At 45.0% G+C, this 17,350-nt stretch overlaps 1 protein-coding gene across 5 annotated transcripts in view; it reads right to left on the bottom strand.

Annotated features, from left to right (window-relative positions):
- The window catches only part of KIAA2012, a 126,295-nt gene that overhangs the window by 41,469 nt on the left and 67,476 nt on the right, over window positions 1-17,350 (bottom strand). For all 5 annotated transcript variants that reach the window (XM_005202670.5, XM_010802194.4, XM_010802195.4 and 2 more), the window contains 2 exon segments: window positions 10,932-11,069; window positions 1,797-1,866 (listed from right to left, as the gene is read on the bottom strand). In XM_005202670.5, the coding sequence (XP_005202727.1) occupies window positions 1,797-1,866; window positions 10,932-11,069 (208 nt within the window).

Genomic DNA, 17,350 nt, shown 5'->3' with positions numbered 1-17,350 from the left:
TCTGATATTCAGAAGCAATGAAAAATTTAAAAATGAGTATAAAATTATAATGAATATTAAAATTAATTTTGGGAGGGGAGTGTCATTTGAAAAAAATAGCAAAAGATAGAAACTAGAAAAAGATCAAGTTAGGGTGCAACCCCCAAATCCATGACTTGCACTCTTATCTCCAGTAAGTTCTATGGTCTCTCTCACCCTATGAGGGTCCAGACAGGATAGGAAGAATCGTGCCATCATTTCACAGACTGGTAAAATGTGTCTGTGATGAGGGTACATGGTTATTCATTGAGATATCCAAGTTGAGATTCATATTCATTAAAGGGCTATGGTACATGAATTACTTCATTTATCCCTCATGCAAACTTATGAGGGCAGGGCAGTACTGTTTTTTTGTTTTTTGTTTTTTTTCCTGACAATTTTCCGGTCAAGCCATGCAGCATGTGGGATCTTAGTTCCCCGACCAGAGATCAAACCCGCGCCCCCTGCAGTGGGAGCTAGGAGTCTTAACCACTGGACCACAGGGGTAGTCCAAGGGCAGTCCTGTTTTCGTCTCTGAAAACAGGATACTGAGGTGGGGAGGTTAAGGAAGAGGTAGGTAGTCCATCTCCAGAGCCCAGGCTCTCCACTCATCTGTTCAGATCTGCTGCTGACCGACTATCCAGAGAACCTTATGTGACTTACAGAAAGGTGTCCCAGTAGAAGGACCAAGTAGGCAAAGGAGCCTCCCCTGGGTGGATGCACCCAGGGGTGGAGCGCCTGGGAACATAGCAGAGGCGGGATTTCAGCCCTCTCTGGCTCCCTCTAGGGATTCCCTGGTGGCTCAGACGGTAAAGCGTCCACCTGCAATGCGGGAGACCTGGGTTCGATCCCTGAGTTGGGAAGATCCCCTGGAGAAGGAAATGGCAACCCACTCCAGTACTCCTGCCTAGAAAATTCCATGGATGGAGGAGCCTGGTGGGCTACAGTCCATGGGGTCGCAAAGAGTCAGACACAACTGAGCAACTTCACTTTCACCTTCTGGCTCCCTCTGCTGGACGCTTTTATACAGCAATCCACAAACGCAATTCTGGCGGACCCTGCATCCACTCCTTGAGAATGCAAGTGTTTCTCACACAACTGTTTCCACTCCTGCAAGAAGCAATGAGGATAAAATCCACCTCTGTGGACCTGGGCCTAGCTAACTGAAGCATCCTGTAGCAAGCCCAGGTGCTCCCCGCCAGGGAAGAGCTTCCAGTTCAAGGTATGAGAATATGAGGTATGCCCCAAAGCCTAGTTCTGGGCCCAATCTTTCCCAGAGTCATCATCATTATCAAATGCAGCATCGTTTTTGGAGGAAGTCACATTCAAACAGCTCTGGTCACCCAGAGCTGTGGGTGTCAGGGGCTGGGTCTCCAAAGATGCTGGTCTCCCTTTGTTGTAAGGTCGTCCCTCCAGACAGGGAATCTAAGGTCCCTCACCTGCATACCCAAGTGCTGGGGAAAGCAAGAGAAGCCAGAGACAGACATGCATGTGGGGTCTTTTTGTAATGCCCCAAAGTCTCCACTGCCTTCCATCAATCTGCAGCCGCTGGCAGGAAATAAATCTCTCAAGTCCAAGGACATAAAAACATGTCATTATCAGTTGGCTTGTGATGCATTAAGAGTGCATCAGAGTCTATACTCTGCCTTCCAACCCATGGCCTGACAGGAAATGGAACAGTCATTCCTCATTAACATCTTTGAACAATGCACAGATGCGCAATTCATCCCACAATTATTGTAATCAGATATGATAAAACCCAACCCAACTGTCTCTACCTTGAGCGTCTGGATGATTTTCTCTGAGTTCTCCACCTTCTTCATGATCATCCATCTCTTCTCTACTTGCCTGTTAGGTAACAACAACAAAAGATACATAAGACACAATAAATGCAAGCACTCCTAGGGTCCATGCCCTTTGCTATAAGGGAATCCAGTTTTCTTAGTGGTCTCTTCTCCTCCTTTGTCAGTTTATTTTGACTTAAGTGTCCAAGAAGGCTGCTGCCAGGGTGAATGGCCCTGAAGAGCCAGGTGGGCTTAACAGTGACCTTGAGCACTGTCTTCATCCGTCATTCTGGGGAAGGCTTGTCTGCCTGTCCAAGCTGTGCTCCATGCCTGACATACTTGGGGAAAGAATGTCGCTGGCAAAGACGGACTGACAGAAGGCAGCGAGGTACCCGCAGGGACTCGGCGGGGCCACAGTGTGACCACTGCAGAGAGGGGGCAAAGTGGAAAGGTTGGGGACAAGTTAGACTCTCAGTACCTTGGTCTTTGCCTTGAAAACAGATGGAAGGTACTGAGGGATTGAAGTGAGGGAGCAAAAGGGTCAGGCTTGTGGGGTTTCCAGGATAACCATGGATTGGATTTCTTACCACGTGAAACCCTTTCTTCTTTCTCTGAGTGATACAAGCTGCTTGCAATCCCACAACCCAGAAATCTCTATAATGATGGTCCTCAACACTGACTGCATCTTAGAATTATCTGTGGAACTTAAAAAAGAAAAAATTCCTAGGCAGTTGTTGTTGTTCAGTCTCCAAGTCATGTCTGACTCTGCAGCCCCATGGACTGTAACACACCAGGCTTCCCTGTCCCTTACCATCTCCTGGAGTTTGCCCAAATTCTTGTCTATTGAATTGGTGATGCCATCCAACCATCTAATCCTCTGCCACCCTCTTCTCCATTGCCTTTAATCTGTCCCAGCATCAGGGTCTTTTTCAATGAGTTGGCTCTTCCCAGCAGGTGGCCAAAGTATTGGGGTTTCAGCTTCAGCATCAGTCCTTCCAATGAATATTCAGGACTCATTTCCTTTAGGATTGAAGATTCCTAGGCCGTAACCTCCAACATTAAAATCAGACTTTCTGGAGCTGGAGCATCTTTAAGGCTTCTTGGGTGATTCCAATATGCAGCCAGGATTGAGAACCATGGCTCTTCTCTAGAGGGCAGGAAGAGCAGTTCTTAAGTTGCCAAGGAAATGTGGCGGGTTGAGTCAGTGACTCAAATAAAGCCCCCAGTGTTCTATAAGGCCAGCTCTTGGCCTTTGTCACCTGAATCTGTGTGATACACAGCTTCACTTCAGCCATGGAGAAGGAATCTGAAGGCCCTAGAAGCCTCCCCCGGGACTCCAGTTCCTCACCCTTTAGCTGACAGTCAGTCACTTTATCATCAAATACATAAGCTGCTTTGAGAAGAGACAATTATCTGCTAATTTGTTTTGACATTCTCTGCTTGCTTGGTGGCTTTTTACCCGGTGTGCTTCTCACCTGTTAGCTTAGTGTTTGTGGCTGCTAAGATATTCTGACTAAGAAAACCTACAGCAGGTAAGTAACTTTCCTTCTTTTGCATGTGTCCGTTTGGAGACAAAGCAGATTTGGCCTGATGCAGTTAAAAAAAAAAAAAAAAGGAAAATTCATCCCTGAGTAAATGGAAAGGTTTTTTAAAAAAAACGATTGCAGGAAAAACCTGCCTCAGTCTAGTAACTGCTGTTAGAAGACTACAAAACAGATAAATTTTTAAAAATCCTGTTTATAAATCTTTTTAGTCTAACAGGAAATTGGATTAAAAGGGAAAAACAAGCTTCCTCTTTTGGAAGAATTTCAAAGCCCAGAAGAATAAACCTTCAGTCTTAATAGCAAGCAGCTATCAGCTTTCAGGAGCAAGAAATACTCTTCTCCTTTCACAGATGGAGAGATGCAGACAATTTTCTGATGAGTCCCCGTTAGAAACATAAATAGTTTTAATTTGAAATTCTGGGGGGTTCCCTGGTGGCCCAGTGGTTAGGACTTCCTGCTCCCACTGCCAAGAGTGTGGGCGCAATCCTTGGTCCGGGAACTAAGACCCCACAAGCCATGTGGTGTGGCCTTAAGAAAAAAAATTCTGCCTGTTGCTTAGAAAGGTGTCAAAAACCTATTATTTTTTACATACATGAACACACATGTGAAAAGATACATCTGAGGTCATTCATTGCAGCATATTAGAAACAACTTACATGTCTCATCAACTGGGGATGTATTAAGTAAATCACGGTAATTTACACGATGGAATACGATGCAACCATTAAAAAGGATCTCTTAATGAATTGAAGTAGAACTCCAAAATATATTAAGTAAAACAAAAAAGTAAGACCGTAAGCAATGTGTATAATACGTAACCTGCTAAGTCACTTCAGTACTGACTCTTTTTGACCCTACGGATCAGGCTCCTTTGTCCATGGGATTCTCCTGACAAGAATACTGGAGTGGGTTGCCATTTCCTCCTCCAGTATAATATGTGAAGACATATATAAAATATGTCTCTACCCCAGGAAGGGTACACAGAAAACCAGCCAATAGTGGCGTGGGATGGGGAGGGAGCCCAACTGGGAGACATACCCTTTTATAGTTAAATATTTTAAACCTCCTGAATATATTTTGAATTCAAGATTTGAACTGGAAAAACTAAAACTAAATAAAATGCTGTCGCTTTTAATGAGTTACAAAAGCAATGATTGAAACACGGCAATAATACTCAAGTGAGCCAAACAAACCAAAGGACAGAAAATTCAGATCCCAGCTCAGTTATTCTGGCCAGGTCATTCACTCTTCATCTGTTCATTCAGCTTACGACTATATATTGAGTGTCTGTTGTGCGCAAGGGACTGTGCTGGACGCCGGGGGCACCGAGCTAAAAAAATCTGTGAGAAGCTCAGTAACTTGTTTCTCAGTAGAGAAACAAGAAATCTCACCGTTGCCATGCAGTGTGATAAATGTAGTGATATGACAGGTTTCTGCAGGACCTCAGGGGAAGTGAAGCTAAATTAGGCTGGGGAGGTTTGTTTACCAGTGGACATGGTGCTAAGTCCTGTGGGGAAGGGGAGGCGGGCAGTTCCCGCAGAGCAAGGAGGCTGTGCTGGCGCCAGGGATGTTCGGCATGGCTTCAGTGCCCAGACAGTGGGAATCAGACTCTGGCCAGCCAGATATTGCATATTGCAGTCTGGAGTTTTAAAAAATATTTTTTTTTGTTTGCTCTATTTTTCTATTTATAAAAGAAATACATTTTTTGATGCCAGGATTTAACCGGAAGGCCAATGGGGACATGGTAGGAAATTTCAAGCAAACCAGTGGCATGACTGAGCTGTATTTAGAAAGAGTGCTGGCAACAGTGTGGTATTCTAGGGCTGGGGAGGGGTGTGGGTGAGTGGGGATGGTAACAAACACTTGGTAAACACAAACTGCAGTGCTAAAACCAGACAAGAGAGACAGTTGCCCCAGGGGTTGGGGTGCAGGCCCTGGACTCAGACCTTGTACACTGAAGCTTGGATGCTACATCTCAGGCCTTACAGGTCATGTGAGGTAATTACTTCCTGAGCCTCAGTTTCTGCAACAGACAGGGGCTGGGCCAGGTGTCCTGAAGGTCTCAGCTGTTCTTGGAGAACCTTCCACTGGCCCTGCCCTCTCCCCTCACACCCAGCTCCCTATCTGAGCATGGTACTTCTAGGCCCATAGCAGGCTCCGGGAAAGAACTACAGGGCGGAGGGGGAGCAGGAGCCAGAGGTGGGGCTCCAGTTGGCCTCACGCTGTATGACTGATCATAGCCTCTCCATCTGTGAAATGGGAGTAATGATACATTTTGTAGAGAGTTCTTGAAAAGCTAAATTAGGAAAATACATTTGGAAATTCTTTGTAACATATCATTTAACACATGCATTATATGACCAATTTCAATGCCTTATTGATGCTTGAAGGGAATCAGGGTCTCATTTGTGAGTTTCAACTGCAAGGTCATACAACTTTTCTCATGTATTAAAAAGATCTCACATTTATTCTTCAATAAAGCGAATGGATTTATGAAAATCATAAGGTATCTTGCATTATTAAGATGAAAGTATTAAATCTCTGTTCCTCTTCCAGGTACTGAAAGGCTAAACAAAGATATACAATTAAATTCTTCTCAGGAACAGCGCAGATAAACCTTATCAATAAGAGGAATTGTAGGTTTGGTGGCTTTGGAAACTAGCTCCCTCTCCCGCCAGTTACATCACTCTGGTTCGCTCATCTCACCAATCCTCAGTTTCCTCATCTGCACAGTGGTGAACTGTACACTTACCAGGAAGGGGGTGGGGGAAATTAAATAAGGTTTAATATGTGGAAGGCCTGCTCTTAGCAGGGATCAGTGAATATTTCTTTCTTCTTTGTGAATCGAATCCTTTATAGATGTGAAAACTCTTTGAAAATTATTATTTCGTCTAATTCTCGCCTCACCATTGAGAGGTAGGTAGGGAGGTTCCAGTATTACTATTTCCATCTTACTGAAGAGGCAGCTGAAGAGGAGTCCCACAGTGTGACAAGGTTGCTCAGAGTCCGAGAACACCCAGGGCTTCCCATCTGCTGGTCAGATACTTTAATATTGATAAGAGTCCACTTAATTCGGGCTTTTTTTTGGGAGGAACTGTCACAGACTCAATGCCCTGAATATTCTTGCTGGCAAAATTATTTTCAAGTGTCCTGGGGTCATCGCATCTGGAAACCAGCTTGGGATTCATCTGCAACTTGCCTGCTGGTGGCCAACAAAGTAGGTTTCAATGACTAGGCACCGGAACTTCCCTCCTCAGGGGCCCACTCCACCTCTGGACAACGTCTTGAGCATCAAGCATCGTTTTGCCGTTACTTCTCCTCACTGAAATCCATGTTGTCTCTTCCCCACATGACCACAGGGTTCAGGGTAGTGACAGCCAGACTCTTCTTGGCAGGATGTACCCACACCTGCCTGCGTAAGTTACATCCAAGTAACACCTGACTCCTAACCAAGGACAGGGGACAACTCAGGGTACCCCATTTCAGGCAGGTCCCTCTGTCGGGATTCAAGGGCACCAAGCGATGACTGCCTGTGTGATGGCTGTGAGGTGGAGGCTTATTTCTCATTCTTCATATCCTCTGGGCATAACGTACATACCCTTTGATGTCAGTGTCGAGTATAAGCATATTCAATTCTGTATCTAGCATTAATTGGCATTATTGCTATTTTCTTCCCCACTACCATGACCTAACCCTGATAATTTATTAAAATTCCCAGGGAAAGAAATCTCTATCTTAATTTATTCATCAATTACCATTTCTTTTACAAAAAATAGATTTAAAAAGAAAAAACATGGGTCAATTTTTATGTGAATCCAGATGTACTCTGGGTTGATCATGTTTCCCCAGATCTAAGCCTGATACAGATTATCCTAGAAAATGGGCTGACAGCATTGCCTTAGGTGTTATAAAGAGGTTCTTGAATCTGAGGAGGATTCCACGTGTAATAAATGAAGGCGTCTCTCCTGTAGCAACCTGGGCTGACCTCTGCACAAAACTGTGCTGATACTATCCACTTCTTTGTTTATCTGCCTCTTAGATTACAGATTCCTTGGAAGGCCAGGGATGGCGATGATTCATCTCTGTACACTCAGCGCCTAACAGTGTCTGATACACAGTAGATGCTCAATGTATCCTGTCTGAAGGGAAATGAGCGATCATGGGGAGACAAAGCTTTATGCTGACTCCACAGAACGCAGGTGAAACGGAGGGGAATGGCAGAGCCCCGAAGAATCAGAAAATCTTCCTGCAAAAGACTGGATGAGTCCTTAGGGATGGAATTTTCTAGAAGGAGCTGTGTTGGATGCTTATCTAATTTGGTAGGTGCTGATTTTGATTGGATAGGACTCAGCTGAGGCCTGCAGGGAAGTTTTATAGCGAAGTGGTTGAAAACATGGGTCCCAGGATTTCTCTCGGAGAAGGCAATGGCACCCCACTCCAGTACTCTTGCCTGGAAAATCCCATGGACGGAGGAGCCTGGTGCGCTGCAGTCCATGGGGTCGCTAAGAGTCAGACACGACTGAGCAACTTCACTTTCACTTTTCACTTTCATGCACTGGAGAAGGAAATGGCAACCCACTCCAGTGTTCTTGCCTGGAGAATCCCAGGGACGGGGGAACCTGCTGGGCTGCCGTCTATGGGGTTGCACAGAGTCGGACACGACTGAAGCAACTTAGCAGCAGCAGCAGCAGGATTTCCCTGGTGGTCCAGCGGTTAAGACCACACTTTCACTGCAGGGGGCGCTAGTTTCTTCGTGCCATGAGGTGTGCCCAAGAAACAAACAAACAAAACATGGACTCTGGCGCAGGGCTGCCTGACCAACTGTATGACATTTGAGAAGTCACTTCACCTCTCAAGACCTTACTTTTCTCATCTGTAAAATGGGATAATGCTACCTAGTTCTTAGATTCGCTTTGTGAGTTAAATGAGTTCTTGCATGTAAAATTTACAACAGAGCCTAGCACAGAACAATTGTTCATTCATGTTAGCAATTGTGATTATTTATATCCCTTTCCATTTCCCTTTTCTGCTCCAATACTTTTGTTTCTTACCCTCATCCCCTGAAATGTGCACTGCTTCCTACATGCACCAGCCAAAAATGAATGAAGTGCCCCGTGACTAGGCAGGAAGTGCAGAGATGAAAAGTATAGACTGAGTTGAACAGCCTGTGTGCCTTTCTTGATTTGAGCTTTCCATCCTTTGATGTACAATCCTGAGATTTGAGTCTTTCTGCGAGGCAGCCCCTAAGAGTCTGGCAGCTGCCACCTCAGCAAGCAGAAGGTCTATCTAGGGAGAGCTGTTAACACTGAACATTTGCAAGAAAAGATGTAGTATGAGGGGCAAGGACTGGTCTGGGAGTCAGAAAGTCTAGAGTGTCCCCATCAGTCTCATGCAGAAGCAGACTGAGTTATAATTTCTGTGAGTCTTGAAAAGGATGGACTAGAAAGTGGGCCTTGGGGATGACAGTGCCTTTCCTTCTATAATATGGTGCCAAAATTGCTGAATGAAAACGTGTAACAGGAAAGCACTGTGGACACTAAATACACACACAAAAATTGTAAAATCCCTCACTTGCAGCTTCTAGAGGCTCCATAAATATGTTCTTGTCTTATTTACATAGCAGTTATCAATTTACCATATACGTTGCCTGGACAAGGCTTTATCTGTTTTGTTTGTTGATGTATCTCAAAGGCCCAGAAAGTGCCAGACACACAGTAGGTAGTGGATGCTCATTATGAGTTGAATGAATGAATAGTGCTAATGACGATATCGCATCCCAGGAAGCATCAACCATAATTCTTCAAGCCCTAAGGGAAGAACTAAAGTGTTGCTAAGGAAAAGAAGAGCATAGTTTCATTAACATAAGTGTTTGGGGATGAATTTTGTTTCTCTGAAATTCGTATGTTGAAGAACACCCTCAGTATCCTAGAATGTGACTGTGTTTGGAGACAGGATATTTAAAGAGGTAAAATGAAGTTGTTTGAATGGTCTATAAGCCAATACGACTGATGTCTTTAAACAAGAGGAGATTAGGACACTGACTTGTAGAGGAAAGATCACGTAAAGACACAGAGAGAAGACGGCTATCTACGAGCCATGACAAGACCTCAGAATAAATCAACTCTGCTGACACCTTCAGTTTGGACTTTTGGCTTCCAGAATTGTGGGAAAATAAATTTCCATTGTTTAAACCACCCAGACTGTGGTACATTGTTTTGGTGGCATACGATGAATAATGAATCAAAGTAATTATTTTGAATACTTCTAGGAAAATCTTTAGGTTTGCTTCCCAGAACCATTCTCTTCTTCTAAGTTTGCCTTTTTGAAACACTCCTCTCCTCCCTACTCTGAGTTCCTATGGCTCCAGGCTGGGAAAATCAGTGTCTTCCATTCCTCTGGCCATGGTGATTTCATTTGTGCATGGCCATGTGACTCAAGCTAGGCCAGTGATTTAGAAAACAGAAGCTCATGGCTATCTTGAAACCATGGGGAAAGAGCCTATCTAAGAGGAAACAGGAAAGAAAAACCCAGCCATGGAGAGAGACAGATTTGGGGCATACGTGACTCGGAATCAAAGCCCCACCTGGCAGAGCTGGGACTGGGACCACTCAAAGCAGCTGGAACCTAAGAACTCTGGACCAGTGAGGTTAGGAGGGTGACCCACGTGAACTTGGAAGTCCCTTCCAGTCTATAGCACTGGAAAGTGCTCCCATCATGAGCCCCACGAGTGTTTGACGTCTTCACCTTTGTTTCTATCTTTCTTAGTCACCACTTCTTATCAAGGACCTGGGATCTTGTTTTTTGAGGGTAGTATGAAGGACCTGAGATGCTTCCAGGCCAAGACTTGCTTTGTTCCTGATCAGTTTATTTCACTCCAAGGTCATTTATTTCTTGTTCATTCACCTCTGAGGGGGGCAAATAATGGGGAGAAAGGGGCTCTTAAGTCAGAGGATTGTGGGATGAGAAGGGGATCCACTTATGGAGCATTTAGGAAGCCTCTTCCATGAGCCAGTTGCTGTTAGATGCCAGGGCAGGAGGGCGTATTGCAAAGATGGACAAGTGCCATCCCCACCACAGGAACTCTCAGTACCCTTAGCTGAATTGAAGCTGAGCTTGGGAAAGTAATGAACTCCTAGTGAAAACAGGGTCAGACATCCAGAAGAGGATTGGCAGTTGCCTTCTAAATAGTTAACTCAAGAGTTAGCCTTCTCTATAGTAGGATTATCAGCTCTGCCCATTTACAATGGTAAAACAGTAACAATTATTGTAACAACTGTCAAGATAAAATGAGTTATATTTGCCTGTTTTATGAGTGGTTCAAGGTTATCCTTTCTCCTCTCTCTTCCCTGTCCTCCACCAACCAAACCAGACACCCAACTGATTTGTCCCCGATGGCTGCCTGTGATTACTGTCCTAATTTGTTCTATCTTCCTCTGCTACAAGCTGCCTATTTTCTGTCCCTTCTGATAAAGCAGGAACTCTGAGGGACTTCTGAAGCTGTTTTTTTGTACCATGCAGAAGTGTATTAACTGGAATCCCTGTGTATGTGTCTATAAAACCCCTCGTCTTCTCAGTGTGAGATCACCTTCAGGAACGGCGTCATGTCGAGGTGCAGCTTGCGCGTGTAAAATTCTTTTCTGTTTGAACATATCAGCCCTTTATTTATACAACTTTGAGGCTCTCCTGTCTTCTGAGCTGCTGCCTCCAAGGACTGCTGGGCTCCCTGTGAAGAGAAGCAGAAAGCCCAGCATTCATAGGAATGATATACAGTGCGACAAGAGCTAGTCTGAATCCCCAAATATTTATAGAAAGCAATTCTTCATCGTTGGAACACTAATAGTAACACCTATTTTTACCATGGAAGAGACAGGGGACTCATACGTGTGGAGGATAACTTGAGTCTGGTTATGAATTCACACCTGGAGTCAGCATGATGGGAAAGTGGGAAAAGGCACCTTACTGTATTGCCGGGTAGGAGTCACTTTATATAATCCTCCTAATGGCTCTGTGAGGCATATATTGCTAGCCCCATTTTGCAGATGAGGAACTGGAGGCTCTTGGAGGTTAAGTAACTTGCCCAAAGTCACACAGCAGGTAAATACAGAGCCGAAATCATGGACTGCCCCGAACTTTTTTTTTTTTCTGAACTCCTTTTTTTGATGAGATCTTTTTGCTACTTCTACAGCTTCCATGAACAGTTATTAAATCTGCCTTGCAGCAAACACAGTTATATCAAGACTTCAGTTTATCTCCAAATTTAAAATGTATTTGATGTGTTAGAAAGAGTGATTTGAACAAATCTAGCAGAGAGGGAAGGAAGAATGGGCTGGTGGAGGTGTCCGGGGGCTTTTCTGATCTCCTATGGCCACAACATGCAAATGTTGTCACCCCACAGAGCATGACAAAGCATATCCTGAACTTGCTTGCCAGCCCACGCTCCGTACTGCAACCCAGGTGCTTTTTCCGGATGCAAACTGGACCACATCATTCTTCTGCTTAAGACCTTCAAAGGCCTTCCCTTCAGGATGAAGGCCAACCCGCTTAGAAGGTTTACATGACTCTTCTTGCCTGGCCTTGGACTATCTTTCCTGTCTCATTCAGTCATTCAACAAATACTTATTGTGTGCTTGTTCTATGCCCAGGAGAAAGCATGCGGCAGTGCAAGAAGCAGACAGAGGCTTCACTCTCAGGAAAACTGCACATACATTCCACTGAGAGGGATGAGGTAACAAGCAAATAGGTGGAACATCAGTTACATCTGAAGGTTACTCGTGATATGGAGAAAAATAAAGCAGAGAGGGGAGTGAGGAGCAGCTGGGGAAGGTGATGGAGGTTGCAATTTTAAGTAGTCAAGGACCGCCCCCCCCCACCCCCACAACCCCTACAAGAAAGCAGTGTTTGAGCAAACTCTGAAGGAGGCGAGGGGAATTTTGGTGGGGCTCTCTGTAGGAACCATTGACCTCACCGTGGGAAGAGCAAGTTCAGAGGGCTGCCGTCAGCTCCGACCTTTCAGTTCCGGGAGCAAGGCTGCCCACATGCTCCCCATCTCTGGGGAACACACCCCTCCCTTTTAACTCCTCCTCATCCTTTGGGTCTGGCTCATCTGTGCCTCCCGTGACATCTCAAAGAACACAGCTCTTCCCACCGTGCCCAGAGAGACGCTCATGCATGTGCAGCCACCTTTTCCTCCCCACCAGACTGACTATAAGCTCCACGAGGGCTGGAAACCATGGCTGTCCTGTTCCCAGGTACCTGCCGTGCCCTGCACAGGGTCAGGAAATGAATACACACTTACTACATACTGGCTAAACAAAACAAATATCGTATATTAGCACGTATATGTGGAATCTAGAAAAACAGTACAGAAGAACATTTTTGCAAAGCAGAAATAGAGACACAGACATAGAGAACAACCGTATAGACACCAAGGGAGGAGAGGGGGTGGTGAGATAAATTGGGATATTAAGATTTATATATATATATACACATATATGGAGAAGGAAATGGCAACCCACTCCAGTGTTCTTGCCTGGAGAATTCCAGGGATGGGGGAGCCTGGTGGGCTGCCGTCCATGGGGTCGCACAGAGTCGGACACGACTGAAGTGACTTAGCAGCAGCAGCAGCAGCAGCTTACACATATATACACTATACATAAAATACATACATAGGGCTTCCCTGGTGGCTTAGCTGGTAAAGAATCCGCCTGCAATGTGGGAGACCTGGGTTTGATCCCTGGGTTGGGAAGATCCCCTGGAGAAGGGAAAGGCTACCCACTCCAGTATTCTGGCCTGGAGAATTCCATAGACTGTGTACATGAGGTCACAAAGAGTCGGACACAACTGAGCGACTTTCACTTCACTTCATGTACAAAATAGGTAACTAATGAGAACCTACCACACGGGGAGAAAAAGAAGGTACAATCTGTAGGACATAAATTAACCTTAAAATGCATTCCAATATACATTAGGTGCAAACAAATACAGTTTGATTCCACTCATACAAGGTACCTAGAATAGACACATTCATTGAGTCAGAAACTACATTGGTAGATGCCAGGGGCTGGGGAGTAGGGGCGTGGGGTTGGGGATAGGGAGTTAGTGTTTAATGGGTCAGAGTTTCAGTTTAGGAGAGGTGAAAAATATGGGAGATGGATGATGGTGAGACCTCCACAACAATGTGAAAGTTCTTAATGCCATTGAACTGTACAGTTAAATACGGTTAAAATAAGTATATTTTATATTATATAACTTTTACCACCATAAAAAAGCATGGGGAAAAAAAGAGTAATGATAACATTGTGCGCAAGCTACATGTTATGGCCCAGCTTGGTTGGGGAGGGCAAGAGAGACATCCAGGGAGCACGTGCTGACCTCGAGGACTGTCCTCTGCGTAGGACTGGGTTCCTCATTCCCAGAGGAAAGTGACGTGTTATTTTTCAGGGCTGATTTCCTGGGGTCACATACATTAGTGTGCTATGAGATCACCCTGGGTGTGGATTTGATCATTTCCATATTTTCTAGGAGACTAACTCTTGGATGGCTGTCTCTGGGCATAGCTCTCCCTTCCATCACATTTGTATTACTTTTAAGTGTTAATGATGAATTAACAGTGAATCCCCATAAGCAGCCATCATTCTGATGAACATCCACACCCTTTTCCTTTGTTTTGAAATGGGGCTGGAGATAAAGATTTTTCTGGACAAATACATACGCTTTTTTTTTTTGTGTGTCATTTCAGTTATATATCTGATTAGCTTCTCCAAGTGAGACCTCCCCTCCCTGTTTCTAGATCAAATGAAAGCATGTGGTCCAAACAAGAATCAAACAAAGCATTTGAAGCTTTCTAGCTTCCAAAACCATACATGAGTCACTGGGTGGAATAATAGAAATCAGACAACACTGATTTTGAGGGAAGTTTCTTCATGATCGTCAAGAGAAGATTTTGTGTTAGGTTGGAGGACAAAAGACACAGCCAAGACTCGATCCAATGGCTGGAATTATTTTAACTCCTTATGTGGTGCTCAGATTAAAGAGTAGGGAGTTGAGAGACTTTGAGAAGTCTCTCCGAATCACTTAGCTTATAAATCATTTGATAAAACAAGCTTCTTGACTGTATGGCTCATCTCCCTAAGGTTCAGGGGCCATCAATTCTAGCTTGATGGAATGTTTCCAGTGAGACTCTACAGTCACTGGAATGTGCAGTACTGTTTTTTTAACATTTATTTATTTTTTGGCTGCACTGGGCCTTAGCTGCTGCACGCAGGCTTTCTCTAGTTTCGGAGAGCGGGGGCTCCTCTCTAGTTGGGGTGTAAGGGCTTCTCTTGTCGTGGAGCATAGGCTCTAGGTGCGTGGGCTGCACATGGGCTTAGTTGCTTCACGGCACGTGGAATCTTCCTGGACCAGAGCTCAAACCTGTGTTCTTTACACTGGAAGATGATTCTTATCCACTGTGCCACCAGGGAAGTCCACACAGCACTGTTTTCGCTTATTACGTTCAAGTATTCTAACAAATACATTATAAAGCAAGGGGGTTTGGGAGGTGAGAGGAAAGAAGATTAAATACATAAATAGGATTCTGGAAAGTAGTGGTAAGAGGAAAAGGAAAGCTATGCATTGGGGTGGTTTTTCATTTCACTTTATTCATTTGCTGTTTTTCAGTTGCTAAATAAAGTCTGGCGCTTTGTGACCCCGTGGACTGCAGCCCCTTTGCTTCCCTGTCCTTCACCATCTCCTGGAGCTTGCTCAAACTCATGTCGATTGAGTCAGTGATGCCATCCAACCATTTCATCCTCTGTTGCCACCTTCTCCTCCTGCCCTCAATCTTTCCCAGCATCAGGGGCTTTTCCAATGGGTTGGCTCTTTGCATCAGATGGCCAAAGTATTGGAACTTCAGCTTCAGCATCAGTCCTTCCAATAAATATTCAGGGTTGATTTCCTTTAGGATTGATTGGTTTGATCTTCTTGCTGTCCAAGGGACTCTAGAGAGTCTTCTCTAGTACCACAGTTTGAAAACTTTATTCATTTAACTGTTATTTATTGAGTGATACTGTGTGTGCCAGAAAAACACATAAACGAGCAGAGTGATTTTAGATGTTGATAAATCTATGAAGACAATGAAATGGTGATAGGATGGAGGTTGGTGGGGGAGGAGTGGGGTTTTCCTCTGGGTGATCAGGGATGACCTCTCTGGGGAAGTGACATTTGAGCAGAGAGCTGGGTGACAGGAAGCCAGTCCTGGAAGGATCTATCTTTGGCAGTCAGCATAGCCTGTATCTGATTATTTGGAGGGATTCTTTGGAAAGGAGAGTTCCTGATATCCAGGCCTGTTCAGCCCCAGCCTTCTGACTCCATCCGGACCTTGTGAGGCACCCCTCTGTTTTCTGGGTGGTAGAGTCACACGCTAGGCTCTTAAAGATCGCAGAATAAATAGTCACAGGGTGTCAAGGTCTCAGGGAGTAGAGGGGAGGAGAAAACACAAATTGAGAGAAGGAAAACAGGGCAAGTAGAAGAAAGCAGAGATGCCTGAAGCTTTTTTTTTTAATGTGTCTGCTTCAGTGAGAATGATTATAAAACTGAGGCAAGGGTGAAATGTTGAGCAGAAAATCAAAACCCATTCCTTCACCTGTATTGTACTGTAAATACTTTAATATTATTATGTTCTGCTAAAAACCCCAGGAAGCCTTTCTCTTCAGGAAATGAAATAATAAAGATTAATGAGCTAATTTGGTAAAGCTGATTTGAATTGCACAGAAGCCATTGTGTTAAGTGCTTGGCATTTAAGAATTTATCTGACATTTAAAAGGAGATGACTGTTAATGAATTCAAGAGCTAATCTTATGCTCTGACAGACTGAGCCATGGAAAATCCAGGATTATTATCACGCTGTAAACATAATGGGAGTCACTTGAAAGCCAGAACAAAAGACAGCTATTGGCTGTGTACAAATATCAATTTGCACACACATATAAAGTAGGAAAACCAACAAAGGACGTCCATCAAATAAAATAAATATCATTTCCTTTCTTACTCTGGGATTATAATATCTGAGCTACAAACTCAAGGTGAAACCCTCTCTTGGATAATTTTCCTTCCTCCTTTCAAGTTGTTTTTCGAAGGCTCACGACCATGGGCTGCAGCCACCGGAACGTCTTATGTTAAGAAGGGAAAGAGATTCTAATACAACCAGCTAGACTGTCCCGCCCCCCATAGGTCCCACAGAGCCACACAGATTCGGATCTGTTGCGGGTGTCTCTTCACTTCTCCCACTCCTTTCTAACTGGGGTCCCCCATCTCTGTAGCTGCAGCTTCATGGCTCCAAGAGGAGCTATTGTCCCACATTAAGGAGGCTGCAACACTCTGGCTGTCTCACCGCCTCCCACGCAGTTCACAACTTCAGTTCTGCCTGAGAGCAAGCTGCCAAGAGTCTCTGGGAACCTGTGGGCCAGCTGGGCTGGAGAAGGAAAACAGAAGGAAGGAGGGCCTTTGTAGGCAAGATCTGAAATATGCTACACACCCCAGCATTATCTTAGTGCATGGAGAGCGGGGTCGGGAGGCCTTTGCTGAAACCCTTATGTGGTCTATCAAGTTGTCACATCAAACCTCTCTGCACACTGGGCGTTTGTCCCCTCCTGTGAGCAAACAAAAGGAAAAGAGTCAGAGGCTCCTTTGGACCACCAGGCCCCCTCCTTGGCCGAGAGTCTGTCCCTCCGCTTCCCTGGAAGGTGGGGGTGGGAGGTGGCTCTGAATCCCAGTGGGGATGAGTAAGTCACTGGGGATGGGGACCAAATCCTGGAAAAGGTCACTCCTGCCTGGAGTTATGAGCAGAAGGGCCTGGCGAGTTCCCCTGCACTCGGCCTTCTCAGGCTCTTTCTTGCCCTTGGCAGCCTGTGGAGCTATTCTAAAAGCAGGCAGTAGGAATGGGGACACAGGTGGGGCTGAGCGCGGCTCCCCATGGCTGGACCGCCTGGGGAGGGATCTGAGCCCTGTATACACTGTCAACTCAGG

Source organism: Bos taurus, chromosome 2, assembly GCF_002263795.3.
Source record: "Bos taurus isolate L1 Dominette 01449 registration number 42190680 breed Hereford chromosome 2, ARS-UCD2.0, whole genome shotgun sequence".
Classification (NCBI taxonomy): Eukaryota; Metazoa; Chordata; class Mammalia; order Artiodactyla; family Bovidae; genus Bos; species Bos taurus.
This window is presented reverse-complemented; position numbering and strand designations above follow the sequence as displayed.